The sequence below is a fragment of the Pteronotus mesoamericanus genome, unplaced genomic scaffold (assembly GCF_021234165.1).
Source record: "Pteronotus mesoamericanus isolate MK-2021 breed Mesoamerican mustached bat unplaced genomic scaffold, CSHL_Meso_final contig_169, whole genome shotgun sequence".
In the NCBI taxonomy this organism is placed as follows: domain Eukaryota; kingdom Metazoa; phylum Chordata; class Mammalia; order Chiroptera; family Mormoopidae; genus Pteronotus; species Pteronotus mesoamericanus.
Genome location: NW_026555068.1, coordinates 3,627,711 through 3,649,014, shown reverse-complemented (window position 1 = coordinate 3,649,014; position 21,304 = coordinate 3,627,711). Strand labels below are relative to the sequence as shown.

The following is a 21,304-nucleotide window of genomic DNA, read 5'->3' as shown; positions in this document are numbered from 1 at the left end:
GGTCTTAGGATGCAGAACACAGCCGGAGTTCCCGGAGCGAGCTTGAGCCCAGCCGGCGTCAGCTGGGTGAGCTGAGCCGCTGTGGAGAGCGGCAGAGAACGTGGCTGCAGCCTCAGTCCAGCTGCGCTAGAAGCCAGAGCTGCACAGATGCCACACTGCACTGGCATGTTTGTGTTGAACAAAACCACGCCCGTTGCTCGTTCTGTGTGACTTCTTTTCACCAATCCATTTCTCATTAGAATACTTACGAGGTGAGATGTAAAGTCTTGAGAATTTTGTGGACAATCATGTTTTACAACTTTGCTATTGGTTCCTTATCTTTTGGAAGCTGAAGTTTAGTATCTGGATTACAGTAAAGTTTATATATCACAATATTATAATTTATAAAAGTAGAGACTACACTACAAATGCAAAGTCTGTTACTTGTCTGTATTAATTAAGGAAGGAGTTGCAGATATTGTGAGTTTGGGATTTTAGTACATAAGCACCATAAGCACCATTTTCCTTTACCATCTCTTCATTTATTCTTGATGGTTATTAGTCAGTAGTGTGGAAGGGAGGTTGCAGTGGTGATCAGTTAAATGTTACTCAGCCCAAATGAAACAGCAGGAGACGGGGTCCTGCTCTTGATTTAGTTCCCACCCACTTGTCACCTGCCCTGAGCTGAAGCCCACGGGTCTCACCACTTCCAAGGATGTTGTGGGCTTCTCCCCTCTCACTCCCCTTTCCAACTATTGATCATGCTCTCACTCTTCTTCCGTGCAACTAAACTTTTTGAAAAAAATGTTCTATTGTTTCAATTTTTTTCCCACTTTTTTTTTTGTTCACCTGAGGACATGCTTACTGATTTTAGAGAGAAGGGAAAGGAGGGAGAAGAAAGAGGGAGAGAAACACTGATGTGAAAGAGAAACATCGATCAGCTGTCTCTTGTATATGCCCCCACCAGTGACCGAACCCACAACCCAGGCCTGTGCCCTGACAGGGAATCAAACCTGCGACCTTTCAGTTCAGGACGATGCTCCAACCAACCTAGCCACACCGACCAGGGCCTTCCCACTCTTTAATCCACTCTAATCTGTCCGTTGCACCCATCAATCCACTAAGAGTTTTTCACTCAATTACTAATGACCTCCATGTTGTTCAACTCAGTGGCGTTTTCTCAGTTCTTAGCTTATTTGATTTCTCAGCAGCATCTGACATTGTTGTTCATTTTGCTCCCTTCTTAAAAATATATTGTTAAAATTTTTAGACTTAAACATTTTATTAATATGACAACCCCATATACCCACCACTCAGTTTAAGAAATAAAATCTTAGCAATGTTAACACCTATTTCCTTACAGAGTTTCCCAAATACTCTATACCCCTCCCTAGTCACATTCAACTTCTCCCCTCCTAAGAGGCAACTGTCGCCCTTACCTTGGTGTTTATGGGGCTTAGGGGCTCCATATATTTCTCTCTCACATCTGAGTTCTGTCAGTTCCCTCCAGCCAAAATCCATCGGGACCACAGTGCGTGGACATGCTGGGTTTATTGCTCGCTGCAGCGAGGGAGAACGGCCACCTTGGAGAATCATGGGGTGTCTCAGGAAGAGGGTGTTAGAGAGAAACTATGATTTGGATTTGGGTTTTTGTTGGAGGATATGCAGGAGAGTCTAAGGGGAGATTTTCTCTAGACTGGATGTTGTCAGAAAGCAGGGGCTATTCTCTGATTAGGTATCTCAATGTATCTTATGTATCAGGGCAAGAGGGAAGGCTAGGGGGAGGGTAAAGTTTGAACTAGTGAAGAAGTAGCAGTCAGTCATTTTGGCCAGGGAGTGTTTGGTATTTTGTGGGTGACACACTGACTTTGATTTTGTCTTGATTAGACAAAATTACGACCTGGTTGTATTCTGTTTCTTTTTATCCTGGTCTCAGAGTGGTCTTGTTGAGCTGGCATTCTTTCAGATAGTTTATGCCCAATACAGCACATGTTCCTGATGTGGAGGTCACAGCAGCTTCTGAAGGTCAGGGGTTGTTTTCTTCCTGTCTTTCTTTCTCCTCCCCGCCCCCTCCCGCCCCCCTTTTACAGTTCTGAACAAGATTGAGAAACTATTCAGGTAGAGGATACCAAAATATCAGCTTTGTTACAAGTTTAGTTTGGAGAGCATGGTTTGGGTATGTGGCAAAAATGGGCTTCCTAACATTGAACTTAGAATAGGCAGACTTCCCTACTCAGTCCCGGGCAGCACCGGAAACACTTACGTTGAAACCCACTCGGGGCCTTTGTCTCGTTTGCAGGCCCATGTCCACTCCCTGGCCGTTCAGTGAGGGAGCTCGTACAGACGCAGAGCCAGGTTTTCTTCTCGCGCTCTGCTCTTCCTGAGCTGTCTCATTCCGTCCTGTGGTTTGATTACCGTCTATGGGCTGATGACCCTGCATTTCTATGTCTGGGCTTGACTTCATCTCTGTCGTGCTTGCTCACCATCTCCATCTGGATGTTTCAGAGGCACTTCAGCTTAACATGTCCAAGGCCAACACTCATAACCTTCTCCCTAAATTCAATGTCCCGGGTTCTCTGCAGCCCTGTCCTACAGCTTCTCCCCACACTCCAGCTATCCTACCTGCCCGCAGGGTGCTGCTTCACGCCTCCGAGCCCTGCCATTCGAGTATTTCTTTCTCTTCCCTGCTAAACTCCTTCAAGACCTAAGTCAGGTGTCATCTCCTGCAGGAGGCCCCTTCTGAACCCTTGAGGTTGAATCGAATGCCCCTCCTCTATGTCAATTCTGTGTTGCCTTTGGCTCCTCTATCACAGCAATTAACTCACTGATTTATCTGTTTTTGTGTCTTTCACCTTCACTATACTTTTAAACTCCTTGAGGTCAGGAGTTCTGTCTTATGCGTCTTTATATCTTGAGATATATTTATGTCTATGTATCTATACTTAGTCTATCTAAGTATCATCATAGAGATACAGATCTATATCTACATCCAAATAGATGTAGAGACCTAGTACCTTGAACTAGACTTGGCACTTCGTGAGTCTTCAGTAAATGTTGAACTGCTTGTTTAAAGACTGTTAGTGTTTTGTCCACAAAGGTTAGAATGCCCACAGCTTTGGTAATTTTAGTGTTGAAAAGATTAATCCAAGTATTTTTAAAATCTGGTTATATTTTACTTTACACAGGATATAGTTCAGAAGAATAATATATAAGTTGAAGTTTGTAAAGCAAACAGCTTTTTTTTCTAGTAAATTACATGGTATTTTCAGAAATAGCTTATTTTCACTCCTGACTGGACTGCCATTGGGTGTAAGTAATATCGTTATCAGTCAAATAAGCATTTTTTCCTATAATTTCAATCTACAGACCTTACATTTATCTACAAGTTTAAGTCTTCTTAAATAATGGCTCTCCCACCTCCTAGTTAAGAATGGGTGCGAGACTCGGAGGTGGAGCCCCGCCTTCCCGCCTCCCAGGGCCCAGTTCTTTTCTCTAGAACCTGTTGGATTTGGGGACAGGAGGGTGGGCGGGCGGTGGGATTGGGCAGCGAGCAGCATTAGGGGACCCTGACAGGAGTCCCTCCGTGGGCAGCAGAGAGGAGACGCCCCTGGCCTCGCCCACGCCGCGCCGACGAGGCGCCCGCCTGTGAACCTGGGCTCTGGGCAGTGCCGTGACCGGGCTCCGCTCCCAGCGCGTCTGCTCTCGCTCGCCCTGCTCCCACCGGGCCACTTCCCTCTGGGTTATTTACTACACCTTCCTGAGCGAGGCTTAGGAGGGTGCTACGCTCACCTTTCTGAGCCAGGTCACACGCCGAGCAGCCACTGCCCTGCCCGCCTGTGTCTGAGGGAGGCGAGGCTGAGGGCGGCTGCCCGACGGGGCTCCGCAGGGAAGGCCCTAGCACCCCGCTGGTGCCGGGGAGGGATGGGCAGCGCGCGCAGGGGCGCTGCTGAGGCGGAGTGGGCCGGGGGAGGAAGCCGGGGCGGGTGGGGGGCGGGAGGGAGGCGGGCTCTCCTGACCTGAGCACTGACTCAGGCTTGAACTGCGGTTGCTGCATAGCCGAGGATGTATTTTTCCTGATTCTCGCCTCCTAATTTGGGGTCCTCAAGTGATATCCCTCTGAAATTTCTGCAAGTTCTCAGCGCCAGGCATAACGAAGATAAAAGCAGTAATAATACCACCCATTGTGAGCGCTTTACTTTATGCTCTGCTAAACATTTTCACATTTGTTTAAAGAAAATTAACATTACTTTTTGATAACTTCGCAGCTGGGATTGTATGCCCTGGATACCTTGGTCTAGCAGATAAATTAGACAGACGACATGCACTTTTTGTACTGGAGGGCCCTGCTTGCGTTTCTGACTTGCTAGAGAAAAAGAGGCGACAAAGCAAATGCAGTCTGTGCGATGCTGAGAGGCCTGAAGAGGTGGTCAGTTTGTGTTTCTCACTGTTTCTAGGTTTCCTTGGTCGCTTCCCAGAGCTTGTGTGCTGGTTTATGAGTGACTGCAGTGGAGATGGTCTCCTCTTTCTCTTTCCAGCGTCTTTGGTGTGATTCTTAAGCCGAGGTAGTGGAATATTTGCCACAGGTACCCTTCTCTCTGTTTTGTTATGTTTTGGCTTATGTCAGTCCTGTCACTGAGCCAGAAAGTTGGAAATAAACATCTGCTAAGTGTCAGCAAAGCAACAGTGTTAGCCCTCCAGAGCTAAGAAGACTTCTTAAAAATCTTATCTCATTATAGGCTTTTAATAGAGATTAAGCAATGCTCCTTAAAGACTGAACCCTCCTCAGACTCACTACTCCACGGGATAATTGCATCTACATCAATCTTGAGACCTATTAGTTTGGTTTCAAGGAAAAATAATGCAACTCTTCTTTCTAGATAGAAGAGCTAATATTAAAATAATAAATAAGGGCTGTGAAAAGGTCCATTGCATCTTCATCTTGCCCTGGGGTATATGAAGAAGGTTTGAACACTAACAGACACAATTAGACCAGAAAAATATCTAGAAAAAAAATAGACACTGTCAGTAAAATGGTAGATTTTTAGAGCTCTTCATTTTTTCCTTTTTTATTAAGACAATATGCATCCTTAATAGTGGAATTGGAGTAGAAGTGGAATAACCTTAATTAGATCTGCTGCATATTTTATATCTGTGAGCATTTAGTGCTTCTCCCAGGTGTCCTCTTCTCTGCCTAATAAATAATACCTACCTTGAAAAGTTCATCTGAAACTTCTGTGATCTTTCCAACCAGAACAACCTTTTTCTCCTCTGAACTACAGCAGCATTTTGTTTATATTACTAATGACTGATCACATTCCTCGGGTATCGTAATTATTTTTATACCTGTCCCTCTCACTGCCCATTCCCTTTGTGAGAACAGGAACTTTGATGGATCCTGCTCTTTATCTCTACCATAGTTGATATGGTCCCTTTCAGATGTAAGTGTGCAGTACATATTTTATGGCTGGGTGGATAAAATTCATGTTAATTTTAATATTTTTGGTGAATTTCAGAGAAGTTATTTTCTGTGTTCATGTTGTTACTCTGGAGTGCATGCTTCGTAGAAGAGTCCTATATGCCATCTTTAAAAAAACCCTCTTTTTAAAATCCTCACCCAAAGGCATATTTTCATTGCTTTTAGAGAGAGAGGAAGGGAGAGAGAGAAACATCGATGCGAGAGAGAAGCATCGATTGGTTGCCTCCCACACACGCCCCCTGGACTGGGGGTTGTATGCGCCTAGACCAGTCCAAGGATCAAACCTGCATCCTGGGTATGTGCCCTGACCGGGAACCAAACCTGCAATTTTTCAGCTACAGGATGATGCTCCAGTCACCTAAGCCTCCCCAGCCTGGGCCCATATGCCGCCTTCGCAGGAAGCTGGGTGGGTGTGGAACGGCGTGGGGTGGTTTCGGAACCACTGCCCGTCTCCCACAGGTGCCTCCTGCAGTGCGGGTCCTTGTTGTAGCGTGGGATGGAAGCCTGTGTGGGTTTTGCTCCTCGGAGATAGTGTAGTAATTTTAGCAATTGTTGCAGTTCCATTTGGAATACTCAAAAGGATGCTATTCCAATTTATCTTTCAGAAAGAGACATTTTATGCCCATCCTGGACAGCTTTGAACAGGGAGCTGTTACATATCAGGATAATGATGTGCGGTCAAAAGAGGGTGTCAAGGAGCTCCCCTCCCTGGAGATATCGCGAAGCCTTATTTTGGGAAGCAGCTTTTATTGTTGTTTTAAATTTTCTTTTGAACCCCAGGAATACCTCTAGTACCAGCTGCTGAAATGAGAACATGAGTGTATTGAATCACCTCATTTTGAGCTACTGGAAAATGCATTTCATAGGTACCTTAGGAGGTTCTGAGATTTCTCCCAAATAGTACCTGCCCTCCTTTTAATAGTGACTTGGCAGGTCTACACTTAGCTGAGCTGTGCCCAGGGTCTGAGGGGTCAGTCCTTTGGTCACAAAAGTTTGCTTATTGCTTGTGGTCTCATGTCTACAGCTGTGAAATACATTGTCCTGAGACCCAAATGGTGTTGGAGAAACATAAAGAAACCTACCCCTGTACCCTTCCACTGTTTTGGGGTCACTGAGCTGAGCCTTTTACCTGCAATTGTCTTTTTAAAATCTCCCAGCAACCTGAACGAGATCCGTACAACTTTATTTAAAGGGCAGCTTGGGTAGAACTTTCCAGTGCACTACTGTTTCCTTTTAAAAAATAGGCTGGGCTTTGTGGGATGATAAGGATATGAGAGAGTTACTTTGATTTAAAATTAGAGGCAAGAGACTGGGTATCGAGAGTTCTAGGTTCTGGTTCTGACTGTGCTTTAAACCAGCTTTGTAACTTCATGTGAACACCAGCTATTTCTTCGTGGTCAAGTTTTCTCATCAGTAAGACAATGTGAGTGCCAGGCCCGTCTCTCTGATACGATTTGGCCTTATTCGGGCTTGCGCTGGTTGCACAGGAAGTTTGTGCCAAGCACTGTGCTGAGCACCTCACGTGCACTATCTCGTTTCCTCTTCACAAGGATCCTACAAGGTGGGCCCTCTGTGCTCCCTGTGTTCATGACACAAATGCTAAGACAAACCACACAACTACAGGGCTTCTGTGGGATGAACCCCGGAACCTGTGCTCTCAGCCACTGAATTATGCTGACAGGACAACAGGAGACGCAAGACAGGAAAGCTCTTTTGAGAGTCCAAACGAGTCTAATGTGGAGTCTTAGCAAGGTGCGGGAATCAGGAAGGTGGGGTCGGCACTTGCCTATGCAGACTTGAAGAATGCAGGCAAGGCCTCCTTCCCGAAGTCTTCGCCCTCTGCCTGTTACTGCTGCAGGCAGAGCCAAGTCCGCTTGTCTGAAACCAAACTCAGTCCTTCTAAATTGTTTCTTGTGTGTGTTCCCTTTCAACGGTAGCTCCATCCTCTGAGTCACATATGCTAAATGTCCAGCCTCATTCTCCAAGTCCTGGAGATGGTACCCAAGAAATAGTTCCTGAATCCGCCCCACCCCCGCTACATTTAGTGCTGTGCCTCCCTGTCCCTTATTTAAAGCACTGGGGTGGTGCAGCAGCCTCACACTGGGTCTCCTATGCCGACCTTCCCCTCTCCAGCCCATGTCGACATTGCCCATTGCAAAAATGAATTTCTGGTCATGTGACTCTGGTTTCAAAACCTTCATGGCTGGCTAACCATCACCTAGAGAATAAAATTTAAATTCCCTGTCATGATACAAGGGCCTGTCGTAATCAGCACAGGCTGCTAATGTAAAGTAACATCAACTGGTGGCACAGTAAACAAACATTTATTGTGCATGGGTCTGGAGGTTGGAAGTCTGAGAGCAGGGTGTGAGCCCGGATGGGTTCTAGTAAGAGCACCTTTCTCTGCAGGGCACGTTGCCAGGTAACCTCTCCCAGCTCCTCTCCTGCCCCTTATACTCTGACCTGTGCATGCCCAAGTCAGCCTTCTCTGTCTCTGCTTTTCCTTTATAGCAAAGACACCTCTGTTAAAGCTCATAGTAAATTACAGAGGAACTGCATGGCATTGTCATCAGGAGCACAGACAAGAGAGATGTACTGCGAGGGTTAGAAACCCAGTTTTGCCATTTCATTGCTGGTTGACTTGGGCAAGTGACTAGTATCTGCCTCAATGTTCTCATCTGCAAAGCGGGTATGCCATTAATAGAACCTGCCTCATAGGAGACGCTGGAGAAGGAGGAGGAAGATGCAGATGGAGTGGGGTCAGAGATAGGAAGACGAGCATTTACAGAAGAACACGGAATAGTTTAGGAGTGACGCAGAGGGAACACGTTGGTGGAATGTTAAATAGTATTAAGCTATAAAGCAAACTTGGATTAAATAAGTGCTTTGTGACATCTATCTTGTGTAGAAATAGGACAATGTCTGTTGCAGATAAAGTTCTTTGTAGGAGTAATATTTTAAAATGTTTTTAGTGAACCACCTAGCAGGGATAGGTGATGACGAGGTAGGTTTGGCACTGGGTTTTGGGGGTGGGGACCTGAGGAACGGGTGAGGAACCCCAGAAGAGGTGCTGCTGAGGCATGGTGGGTTGGAACCTGAACCTTAACGATATGGCCTGCAATCAACTTGAGTTTTTTGTGTGTGTGTATGAAAAATTATAATTATTTACTTATATAATAGTGGGCATCCCCCCTGTTAATTTTTTCTGTGTTACTGGTTCTATTTCCAGACTCAGAGAGATGGCCCAACGAGCAAAGGCTCTGCTGATCTAGCTTCATGGGGTTTCTAAAACAATTCTGCACAAGCCGTGCTTTCTCTAGTCCTGTTGTATAATAACCACTTTCTAAAGAAAGACCCTTGTTTGTGTGCTGATGCCTTCCTTGTAGGTGGGGAAGGAGAAGGGGGACCAAGAGGAGTTATGCTGTGTATTTTGTTTTGACTCAAAGTAGCAGTTTCCTTCTTAACCCTTCTCACTTCAACACACCCACAAGACACATCAAAAGACTCATGAGAGTGGGTGTTGGCACGTTTCTATTCCGGATGTCTCCAGGGGTTGTTCCTTTGGGCCTTGCCACTGGGTATGGGGACTTAGCTGTGCTCACTCTCTTCTTTCATGAGATCTGGGGCAAAACAACTCAGGGGTCTTGCTGACTGATGCCCGGGAATGAGGTGAGGGCCATAGGGAGACACCTTGGGAGAGGGTAGCTCACAGCGGCCACAAGGGGACTCCGGCTTTGGCTGGCTCCATGGCTCATCACTGTTTGCACGAAAGCAGAGTCTCACCCAGGGGGGCCCAAGACGGAGAGGGGCAGGAGTGATGTATGCAACCCCCCAACTCTCTCATCTTCAAGTCAAAGCCCATTTTGTACTTTTGCAGATCGGTATCTGTGTTCTGGTTTTCTTTAGAGGCTCTGTTTAGCCCTTTGCTAGGGCTTTCCCTGCTGTGTGTGTTCTCAGCGTTCCAGCTGCTTTTCTGTGGCCCTGCTTATGGGCACTGCTTCCCCTTGGCTGGTTTGAATTCTGTACATGTTGTGTAGCTCTGTCTACACTCTGCAAGCCCAGGTTGATTGAAGTAGATGACTTAGTAGTGTTTTGGGATGGAGAGGCCCTCTACCTGTATGGGTGAGTCACCCAGCCTCCCCAAACCCTGGGGAAGAGGGGTCAGTGACTCATGAAGTGTAGGTGAGACAGCAGGTAATGCAGGTCTAGTGATTCCCTGATGGTTCTTGGGGGAGGCCCCTCTTTTGGTTTTTGGGGGAGCCCCCTCTTTCCTCAAAAGGATACGAGGTGATTGCCATTGACCCAAAGTGAGCATTTTTACCTTTAGCTGTTAATGAATGATGCTTTCCATAGTGCTTTGTTCTGGAAGTTCTGTGTCTAGAAATGTTTTAAAACCATTGCTTGGTACATGGTAGAGACATTTGGCATACTTTATTTCTCATCTTCCTCTTCTTTTCTGTCTCCTAATAAGGAAGGAAGGGGCTTCTTTTCCCTCCCTGTGCTGTCTTCATGGAAACTAAAGTTGAGTCCATCTTGGCCCTGGCCGGGTAGCTCAGTTAGTTGGAGCTTCATCCCAACGCATCAAGATTGCAGATTGGATCCCTGGTCAGGGTACATACAAGAGTCAACTGATGAAGGCATACCCGAGTGGAACAGCGGATCGATGTTTCTCTCTCTCTCTCTCTCTCTCTCTCACACACACACACACACACATAAATTAAAAAATAAAAGAAAATTAAGTTGAGCCCATCTCAGCTGGAACCTCTGCAGCCTTCACAGCACAGTGTGTTTGTTATGAGTCACACCTTTGCCCTCACTTGGAGCTGGTATTCAGCCACTCCGCCTGGCATCTGCCCAGGGCCCTGTGCTTATTGCTCAGCCAGAAGGTACTTGGCTCCAGAGATTTGCTGACTTTTAATTAGTTCCCCCCTTGTTAATTAACAGTGTGCATTTCCTTGGAAGCTGTGCTGGGTGACCTGGGACCGGGTCCCCCTGGGGGCGTGCCTCCCTGAGGCTCCGTGATGGGAAGGCTGACTTCTGCCTCTATGTGAGCATATTAGTTGACACATGCTGCAGGCCAGTGCATGGGCATCTCATTTGCTGCACTATGGAGGGGAGAAGCGAGGGCTCGGTGTTTGGCCAGAGAGAAGTCTGTGGTGATGCCAGCCAGCATCTTAACCAACCTAGAGATGCTCTCCTTTTCTCCTTTCAAAGAAGAAAATCTCTCAGTTGATTAAAAATTTCATTTGCCAGGGTGCTTTTTAGCTTAGCTGTCTTAAAGCTGACATGTGGGTCTAACCTCCAGACACCTGCTCGGAAGCATGTGACTGTTGCAGAGGAATTTTGTCCCAGCCCCAACTGTGGGGCCAGAGCGAGGTTTGTACTGGGCACAGTGGGACTGGCGTGATTTCGGGGAATAGTGTGAGTTTGCATAGCTGGTAAGGGATGTGGAAATGCAAATCGCAGCTAGCTGGGGAGGCAAAAACTTATCTAGAGAGAAATAGTGCCTAGTGCCACAGCTAACGGGCTGGCAGGCTCATAAATAAGAAGACTTATGATGAGTTCAGAAGCAAGAAAAATTGGATATGTTGCATACACAATGACGCGTCAATTTTATTCAGGATTGTTAAGCAGGTGAGTAGTATAGCCTAGTGGGTAAGAGCAGGGTTTTAGCATCAGGCTGAACTGGATTTAAAACTGGGCTTGGCTACTTGCTGGCTGTGAGCCTTGGGCAAGTTACATCACTGTCCTAAGCCTCAGTTTCCTTATTTTTACTGGGAATAATGAGATTTAGCCATGGGATTGTTTTGAGGATTAAATGAGATAATGTTTGTAAAGTGCTTCTTATGATGACAGGCCTAAAGTAAATGCGCACTAATTGGTTGTAATTATGAGCAGTAGGGGGGTGTTGGAAGCCTGGTTTCGAGGGGGTCTCACTCGCAGGGCAGGGCAGCACCACCAGCCACAGAGCGCCCTGCAGGACCGAGTGCCGGTCTCTCCGCAGACTTTCGGCAGCTGACTCAGCCCTGCATGTGTGCTTGAGACACCTTCCTGCCTGGAAAGAGTTCTTTATGCTATGCACTCTAAGTCTCTTGAAGTGCCTTCTCTGTGCACTGTCCCTCCACGGCCACCTCCTAGGCTGACCAATTGCCTGAGACCCTTCCTGAAACAGGGTTGGAGGTGGCGGGGCGGGGCGGGGTGGGGGGAGTGGAATGGAAAATCTGTGCATATTCAGGAAGACCCCTTCTATCAAGTCTTCCCTCCAGAGGTTCGCCAACAATGAAAAACCACAATAAAAACAAAGGAGAATGGCAAAAAGGGGTTAGAGGTGTTTCCTGCCTTTGCGACATATGGGGCTGTCATTAATAGTTAGTTGTGTCTTCATTTTCTGATCGGCAGACCCCAGTTTCTCTTTGCCATATTTCCCTTTTCCTTCTTAAAAGTAGAGAAAAAGGAGTCAGAATGATGCTTTCAGGAGGCCAGTGTGGAGTTGAAGCGCTGAAGGGGCACCTCTCAACTAGGGGATTTCCAGCTGAGAAGTGATCCGGCTGTTTTGGGGGGCCCCCGGAGCTCAGAGCTGGGTGAGAGTAAGAATCTCACAGAGAAGGCCATTGAGGACCATTTTGAAGACCAAGTCTTGGACTTCAAGTCCCCCGGGTTAGGAAGGAAGCGAAGCGTGTTCCTGCAGAGGACTGGCAGCAGGTGTTAGGGACCCTGGCGTGGAGTGGGTGGGGTCCAGAGGCAATGGAGTCACCCTGAGGAGCAGGGCAGGGCGGCAGGAGCCTCGTGCGAGGCTCTGGAGTCAGCTGGGGCTGGAGCTCTGTCTCGTGGAAACCTGCAGCACAAGAGGGAAGTCAGTTTTATGGGAACCTGGAGCAGGGCCCCCAGGGAGAAATGAGAAAACATTTACAACATTTACATTTCGTTATTATAGGGGTATTGTTTTGTGAATACACAATACAACAACACTGTAACACTTGTTTATAACTTATAAATGAATGAAGTCCATATACGTGCTTCTTCAAAGCTCTTTACTGCCTGGAATGCGCTATTTATGTTTACTGTTTTTGAAGACAGCTGATGTTGTGTCAAAGTCAGCAAAACTGCTGGGTCTGACCTGTATTGTGCCCCACCCACATGGTGAGGGCGGAGCCTCTGGTCTGGGCCGAGCAGCTAGGGGTCAGCGCTGGAAGAGGTTGAGGGGGGAGCGCTTTAGGCTCTTCCCAGCCAGTTCAACACTCAGGATGTTGGACTGCTGTCTTCGCATGGCAGCCCAGTCCCTTCTCTGGGATGTGGCTTTAGCATCTCTTCATATATAGACAGTAACACTGATCTGCTAACCTCTTTGCTTCAACTTTTCAGTTGCTTCCAAGAACACAGTTGAGGCTAAAACTCTTGGCACACGAGTACATGCCGAGACTCAGTGGAAGAAAGGAACCTGATGATAGAGTATACAGATATTTCTGTCTGTGTATACACCTGAAATTTATGCAATGTTATTAACCAGTGTTACCCTGGCCAATTTAGTAAAATAATAATTAATAATAATAATAATAATAATAAAGAAGAAGAAGAAAGAAGCCTGAGTTCTTTAAAGATCTGTGACGTCTGAAAAACCCTGCTGTCAGGCTTCTAGGTGGATGTGGCTTAGGGAGATTATGCGCTCTTCTCACGCTCATTTTCAGGCTATTTTAATTTCTTTGCAAGTACACAGCTCTTAACAACTACTTAAGTCTGTACAAGAGGCAGATTGTTGTGGACTCCAGAAAGCAATTGCAGAAGTTGATTGTATTACACTCATTTTCTTTAAGTGAAAGCAGGTGGAGAAAAAATTGAAAAGAAAAGTCTGTAAATATAATGTATACTGGGAGTTGGGTTAAGAAGTTCAGGATCTTTCAGCTCTTACAGTGGTGTTTTAGTGTCTTCTGTTAAATTTTGCAGCATTTTCTTCCATTTCTGCAACGTGATGTTGGTCACTCACATCAACCCCCAGGACGGTGTGGGTGGGAGACAAACACATAGTGGTGTGGCAGGTAGGAGGCAGGGATCCCTGTGGGCCATCCTGGAAGCTGTCTCCCACACCCTGCACACGGGGGTTAAACTGTGGTACAGGGAATTCCAAATGGAGCCGTGTATTTGGGTCAAGTTTACAGTGTTCACTTTATGTGCATTTTTGAGAGCATTTAAAAACTCAGTAAGAGTCCTTGCCCAGTGCCTTTTCCACACACGTTCAGGATGGTATGTTTACTCAGGAGATATGACGTCGATTTATGTTCTGTTAGTACAGCTAACCCTTTGACTGAAGGTTAGCTGTGCCCTTGCCATCAAAGAGCCCATTGTGTGTGCCCAAGTGGGATAGACTCATGCGGCGGTGCTGGCCTTTGGTCTACCCCTTCCTGGCACAGTAGACACTGCTTGTTTTTTTCCCCATTAGCCTTTTTTTTGGCTGCGCCAGAACACCAAGTGGAGGTGTCTTGTAGATTTTATTGCCACTCCTTGAATAGTTTTATCATTCACAAGACTAGTCATTGTAGTGTGTGGTGCTGCCTGACCTGGCCGTGCCATGCAGCCACCGTTCCTTCAGCCTGCTTCTTTCCCTGACAGCGTTCCCTCAGCAGGGCTTGTCTGGGAGTCCTTTGGATCTTTGAGCATCTTGTGGACATTAGTAGACACATCTTGGCAGCTCTCTGTCATCATATGCAGCTTTTGTGATCTAAGTGTTCATGAGAACCCGTAAAGTGCATACACCCATCCTAATAGCTACTTCTGTCCTTGGCCATAGAAAGTCTGATTTCTATTCCCTGATTTCTATGGAAAATACAGTCCATATTTTGGGTAAGTGTTAAACTCTGGACCAAACTTAGATCCATCTTAGTTTCACTGCTAAGAGCTTCCACTCTAGGAGAAATGACAAACATTACCTATAGCCACTTGCTTCTCTCATTTTAACAAGTGTTGTTGATGCCTAACATTTATTTTAAGCTTTTGTCACTTTAAAATTTATTTGTTTTACCCTGGCTGGGTAGCTCAGATGGTCAGAGCATTGTCATCATGTGCCAAGGTTACAGGTTTGATCCCCAGTCAGGGCACATTAAAAGAATCAACCAATGAATGCATAAAGAAGTGGAACAACAAATTGATGTTTCTCTCTCTCTCTTTCTCTCAAATCAATAAATAAAAATTATAAAAAGCTTATTTGTTTATACTTCTCAACCTCCTCATTCCCCCAATACACATACATTTAGTAGGTAGGAGCATGACATTAGCACTTTGTATCTATTTTAATGGCATTTATCTTTTTGGGTTCATATTTAGTTATTTGAGAAGACCTTAACTAATTCCTCAAGAAGCTTATAAACTTGCTGATGTTGGAATTTGTGCTCGACTCATCTTTTTGTCTCTTGTACCTTCCTACACAGTGCATAGAACATAATAGGTGTTAAATGAACATTTGTTATAAGGATGAATACAGACAGTGTCCTAGGTGGAGGAGACTGTGACTTTGACCCATTGTTGTGTCCTTGCCGTGCTATTTGTAGATCTGGGGGGCCGTCTGGGATACTTTCTGGCCTGGGAAGGGTGTCAGGGCTGCCAGACAACTTGCACCTGGAGTCTGAGGCACTCATTCCATTGCTGGGCCCTCTGGCATAGGCCCACTTGTCTTTCAGACTCTGCCTTAAATGTTTGTAAAATGCTATAACTTCCTTAAGCAACCCCTTACCTAGGTTATAAGAATGACAGCAATACCATTGTGATTGAATGTTCCCTTCAGTCTAATCAATGAATCCATTGTTTTGGACAAGGTGCGTCACAGAACCACCCTCAGGGATTTGGCCAGGGACAGGAAGTGGGAAAAGCAATTAGTAAGGATGGATGGATTTCAAAATGCAAGTGGCAAGGAACCTGATTAGCAACAAGGATTTTCTATAGTTAACAAAAAAAAAAAAAAAAAGGAATATACATCTCTCTTTTCCCAGTGTCCTAAAATTGGTTATTGACAGGGGATTCTTCTTGCTTGCCACTCCTTCCCTGTCCCCAGCCACCCTCAAAGACTGAGCTACCCTAAAATCTGGGTGCCTTTTCTAAGTGTTAAAAATAGTAGCACAATGCTGCTGTAGTCCCATAAAGCTGTATTTTCACTGTCATCTCTAACTTGTTATAGTGCTAGGTAATTACATGGTGCTTTCCATCTGCAAGTCTGTAAACACATTATAAATGTTAACTCTTTAATTCTCACAACTCCTCTGCTGAGAGAGGGAGAGAGTGCACGGTGCCTTTGTGGCTTTGCTGTTCCTTTGGCCTGGCTACACCTCATCGAGGTGCTCTTTCCTAGATGTGAGAGAGCTTGGTCAAGTGCCACCTGCTCTTAAGAGTGACATTCTGTGCTGCCAAATGAAAAACTTGCACTTTCCACAAAAGCAAGGATCTGAAGGATAAGGCTTCTGACTTCATCAGGCAGATACTCCCAGCCTCCACAGTGTGGCCAGTTGTTACTATTTTGATTACAGATTAGATTGCTAGAATCATTAGAAAACATTTTGTCTATGAACGGATGCAGAATTTTGTGTCTGACATACAGTTTCTGCTTCTGACATTTAAAAGGAGAAATTCATTACTGCTTCTTTGGTAGCAATTTTTATGGCTTTTTATTATTCCTTTTAATAAGTCATTTATTTCTAAAATCTGTTTTTTTCTCCTTTTGCATCCTGAAGAATGGAATATTAAATAACTTTGGAATTTATACTAGTGAATTTCAAACACTGAACTACACTTTAAGGAGACTTATGGAACAGAACAAAGTAATTATCGTGCAGTTTTGTTTCTTTAGCTTTAATACATTGCTTCAGTTCACCAATATGATTTCAATTTATTATGCAAATGTGACAATTATTCCATTAAAAATCTGTTAGAAGGATTGCATACTTTGTTTCTGCAGCACAATAAACTGTGTTGAGTATTTCATTGTTTTTTGATTTGCTTATTTTGTTTTTGATGACAACTCATTTAAAGTAAAAGTCTTTAAAGTGGCAGAGTAATGTGATAACATGTCTTCGCTAGTAATTTAATACTTGGATATAATGAGTTTATCTGAGAGATTTCATTAAAAACAGCAAGGTGCCTGAATACCAAAGCTGAGATGTTTTTAATCACAGAATTATAGTAATTATACAAATCCCAAGATTTTCATCAGACAGAAAAGGCTCCCAGGGCTAAACATGCACTTTAAACTTAGCACTAATAACTGTGTATTGTTCTCAATTATAGGAAGGAGAATCCTCAGGCCAAGGGAAGTACTGGGGAGAATGTCTTGTGTTGAATTTTTAAGGAAAATTAAGAAATAAACTATTTTGATAACATAATGATATCTGTAAGAGGCACATCCCCAGGGTAATAGAAGGGGGATTCTCATATGTAATCATGGTATGTGGCGGGTGAATACCTAGATACTCAATGAGCCTTTATTGTTTACTATATTATCAGCACAGAGTGCTAGAAGGAGCATCTCTGTCTTCTCCCAGGGGTCCTGAAGTTCTTAATTCACTGGAGTAAATGGGACAGACTGCCATTAAATGACATGATTTTTGGCCCAGAATCTAGATTTCCAGGTTGGGTGAAGACGAAGTAATAATTTAGTTATTATGTGGCTTACTGAAAATGTCAAATTTTTATTTTAAAAAACCAGCACATGGTACCCTTAGGGAGCTTGTTTTTAAGAGAAGCGATAGAAAAAGATGCATCTAGGAAGATTTTATAAAAATCTCTCTAAACAAGAAACTTTACTTGATCTATTTCCCATTGATTATTCTCTATCCTCCTCTGGCTCAGATAGGTGTTAAGGAAGGGGGAACACAGGAGCGGCCGTGTGGCGTGCATGATGGCCGAGGTCCGACGGAGGAAGGGCGCCTGGGGAAATGGGCGTGGCGAGCCAGGCTGACTCCTGTGTTGCGGGGGTTTGGAGTCGAGGGCAGAGCCTGTAGTCAAATGAAGGCCCTTGTGATCCGTCTGGGTGTTCCTGGTGAGCAGTCAGGACACAGAATTACCCCAAGGGGCTGGAGCAGAGTCCTGCCAAGACAGCACGTCCGGTCTCTGCTCTTCTCCCAACTTCATCCTTTCCTGTGAGAAGCGCATCATCCCCTGTCCGCAAGCAGAATCAGAGAGTTAGCTGTAACAGCTGTCCCCTGCCTCCTTCTGAATGTTATCAGCCATATTTACTGTTTGCACACTTGAACCTCCAGGCGCTTCCCCACCCCCTCACCAGTTGGCTCTCCGGCCTCACCATTTTGGGCCGGCCTTGTGCCCTGCCCTGAATGGGTGCCCAGAGGTGAGCCCATGCAGACCTCCCCTTTTGCAGCCACCCTTGCTGGGCAGACCCTGGCCGGAGAAGCCCCTGCCTGCAATTTTCAGTGTCATTAAAGTTTTGCTTTTTCGCTTTTAACCATCAAAATAATATGGGCCATTGAGGAAGATTGACAAGATACAGAAACATGTAGAGATACAGAAAAGTCACGGTTATTCCCTCCCCCCAGAGAGAATTCATATTTTGCCATCCATGTTTTCCTCCAATCTTTTCCTGTATCCTTTGTTTTTCTTAATATACATTACTCTGCAAATGCATGTTTGGATTCTGATTTACAAACATTTAACAATATTTAATCACCTGTCATAAGCATTTTCCATAAACCTCGTGGATGTGAACATAAAGGTGTTATTATCTTGATTAAGTGTTATTGTCATTTGGTCTCCTCCCAGGTCCCCTGCTGTCCCCTGCTGCAGATTTGGAAGGCTATGATGGGTATGAATGTGAGAATTCGGAGGTTTCAGCTGATTCGTTGCTTCTGCCTGGAAGACCCTCGTTTACAAGTAGGAAAAGCGCTGCTTGTGCCAGTTGACTCCAAGAGACAAGACGTGTTTTAGAAAGAAATGGATGAAGGCAGCTCAGGGGGCCCCAAACGTGTGCTTCCTGTGGTCTAGTCCAGGGAAGCCCTTCCGCGGGGCCCCGACCTTCTGGGATGTCTCCAGTGCTGGACGCATGGCTGATTCCTGAATGACGATGGTTCGCCGGGGGCTGCTTGCGTGGATCTCTCGGGTGGTGGTTTTGCTCGTGCTTCTCTGCTGTGCCGTCTCTGTCCTCTACATGTTGGCCTGCACTCCCAAAGGCAACGAGGAGCAGCTGGGGCTGCCCCGGGCCAACGGCCCCACTGGGAAGGAAGGGTACCAGGCTGCCCTGCAGGAGTGGGAGGAGCAGCACCGCAACTACGTCAGCAGCCTCAAGAGGCAGATCGCCCAGCTCAAGGAGGAACTGCAGGAGAGGAGCGAGCAGCTCAGGAACGCGCAGTATCATGCCAGCGATGCCGCGGGCCTGGGCGTCGACCAGGGCGCCCCTGAGAAAACCCAGGCTGACCTGCTGGCCTTCCTGCACTCGCAGGTGGACAAGGCGGAGGTGCACGCCGGCGTCAAGCTGGCCACCGAGTACGCTGCAGTGCCTTTCGATAGTTTCACCCTGCAGAAGGTGTACCAGTTGGAGACGGGCCTGACCCGCCACCCCGAGGAGAAACCCGTGAGGAAAGACAAGCGGGACGAGTTGGTGGAAGCTATCGAGTCGGCCCTGGAGACCCTGAACAGCCCTGCGGAGAACAGCCCAAATCAGCATCCTTACACAGCCTCGGATTTCATAGAAGGTTGGTCTGTGGATTGGGGTAGAAAGTAGAAGAAGACGGAGGCATCTGGGTCAAGGCCCGCAGGCAGGTCACGGCTGTGGGAGGCTGGCAGCTGGCTCTGGGGACGGCTGGTAGGAAGTTCTATGTGAGTGACACCAAAGGTATATAGTACAGTTTTTATTTCTCAGGAACATCTGTTTCCACTTACTTTCTCACGAAAACCGCAATCATTGAGTGGACAGAGTCATTGTTCCTTGGCAGAAGAAAGTAGAACTTGCTTTCTTTTTAAAAAATAAAGGAATAAAATAAAACAAAATGTAAACATAAAGCTTTGAAACCCAAGAGGACTACGGGCAGGACTATGATAGGCAGTTTTCATTTATGCCTTTTCACAGGCATTTCTCTCCTAGAGGTTGGGCCTGGTCGTGAGGTCTGTGAACAGGAGAAGGGGAGTAAATGTGCTATGTGGCTCTTACATTCGCCACACACTGTTCTAGGGGCTTTACACTTACTAATTCACTTTTTCTTCCTAATGACCCCCTTCGGGGATAAGGGAATAGAGGTTCAAATTAAGTAAGTAAATTACCTAAGGTTGCGCAATTAGTAAGTGACAGAGCCAGGATTTCAACCAGGGAAGTCTGATTTCACAGCCCAAACCCTCACCACTAGGTTGTATTGCATGGATGGAACCTGAGTAGCATATGGAAGCTAGTGAGATGAATGAATGAGCTTTTTTTTTTTTTTTTTTATAGGCACAGAACAACCTAGTATTAATTTGTGTTTGATTTTGTCTAACTTCAGAAGGAAGGAGCTTGTCTGGTTTCTTGGAAGACTCTTTTGTATTTTCTGCTTATCAATTTTCCCATTGTTACTGGTTCAAAATCAGCTAATAATCTGGGAGAGGAAGTGCCTTCAAAGGCATCCAGCTTGTTCCCCTGTTCCTTGATAGAATCCAGTCCAACTTCCCAGACGTGTATGATAGCTGGGTCCAAATGACCCCCTCACTAAAGTTCCGTAACTACCATCTCCCATCAGCCTACAGGCAACTCTCTTTAGTTGTAGCAAAAATCCTTCCACTGCTGTTTATGCCTGTTCTCTTTGGACATTTTCCTGTCTTCTCTTTTCCACTTTATATGTGAACTATAAATTCATGTAATTTTGCTATAGTATCATTTTTCATAGACCTAGAGCAAGGTAAAGAAATCTTTTACAAGACCAAGCTTTTGGTGTCAGGATTTTTTTTTTTTTTTTTTACTCACTTATATGAGGTATTAAAAATGCCTAGCACATTCAGCAGCTGCAAGTATAAATTCATGGTGAGCGCTCAGACTTTGAAATACCATGATGATGCAGCTTCAGACTTTATAGTGTCCTAGAATTTATGGAACATTTCCACATATATTATCTTACTAGCTGGCCCCTAGGGAAATCATTAAACATCCTTAAAAATGAATCCTAGTTGCCACTGGCCCTGGATTATGCTACAAAAGCTGTCTGCATACAAAGCAATTTCAAAAGAACTCAATTACAAGTGAGTGTCTACAATTTGGAATATTTACCCTTGTGATTTTTAATCTGTATTCATATTTGAAATCTCTACCTGCTTTTCTTACACAACATCTTTAATATATAAGGACTATTGTTCTTGATCAGCAGTGACATAGATCTCTTGTTCCTGAGTTTATTTGCCCCAAGATACAGCTGATTTTCTATCGGAGGCACTGCAATCACAGCTGCGCAGTATTGGTTTCACAAGCAGCACACAGCCTGTGTTTTAAAGCAGATCAGCCCACATGTACTTTCCAAATTCAGTGAAAGTCTAGCCAGCTGTTTCCATATGATGGGTGAGTAGGCACAAGCACTTTCAATATACAGGGGTGGGTAAAAAGTAGGTTTACAGTTATGAGTATATGAAATACAGTTTATTCTGTATTATTATTTATTAATTATTATATCATTTTCCATACAAACAACTGTAAACCTACTTGTCTCATTCCTGTATTTACACATATTTTACTGTTATAAGTAGAGTTTCTTTCATTTTTTTTCACTCTTGTCACAAAAATTGTGGAGGTGATCTTTTATATTCTTGGGAAACCGGGCATTATGAGAGACACCACAAGTCAGAGGAAGTTGTGGGGAGGTAGAGATAAATTCAGGGGCAGGAGTAACTTTGAAACAGTGATGTTTC

General features: G+C 45.2%; 1 protein-coding gene across 3 annotated transcripts in view; it reads left to right on the top strand.

Moving 5' to 3' along the window:
• The window catches only part of CSGALNACT1 (chondroitin sulfate N-acetylgalactosaminyltransferase 1), a 299,337-nt gene that overhangs the window by 203,246 nt on the left and 74,787 nt on the right, over window positions 1-21,304 (top strand). For all 3 annotated transcript variants that reach the window (XM_054565921.1, XM_054565923.1, XM_054565922.1), the window contains exon 3: window positions 18,206-19,134. In XM_054565921.1, coding sequence (XP_054421896.1) covers window positions 18,501-19,134 — 634 coding nt within the window. In that variant the 5' untranslated portion in view covers window positions 18,206-18,500. The remainder of the gene's footprint in view (window positions 1-18,205; window positions 19,135-21,304) is intronic.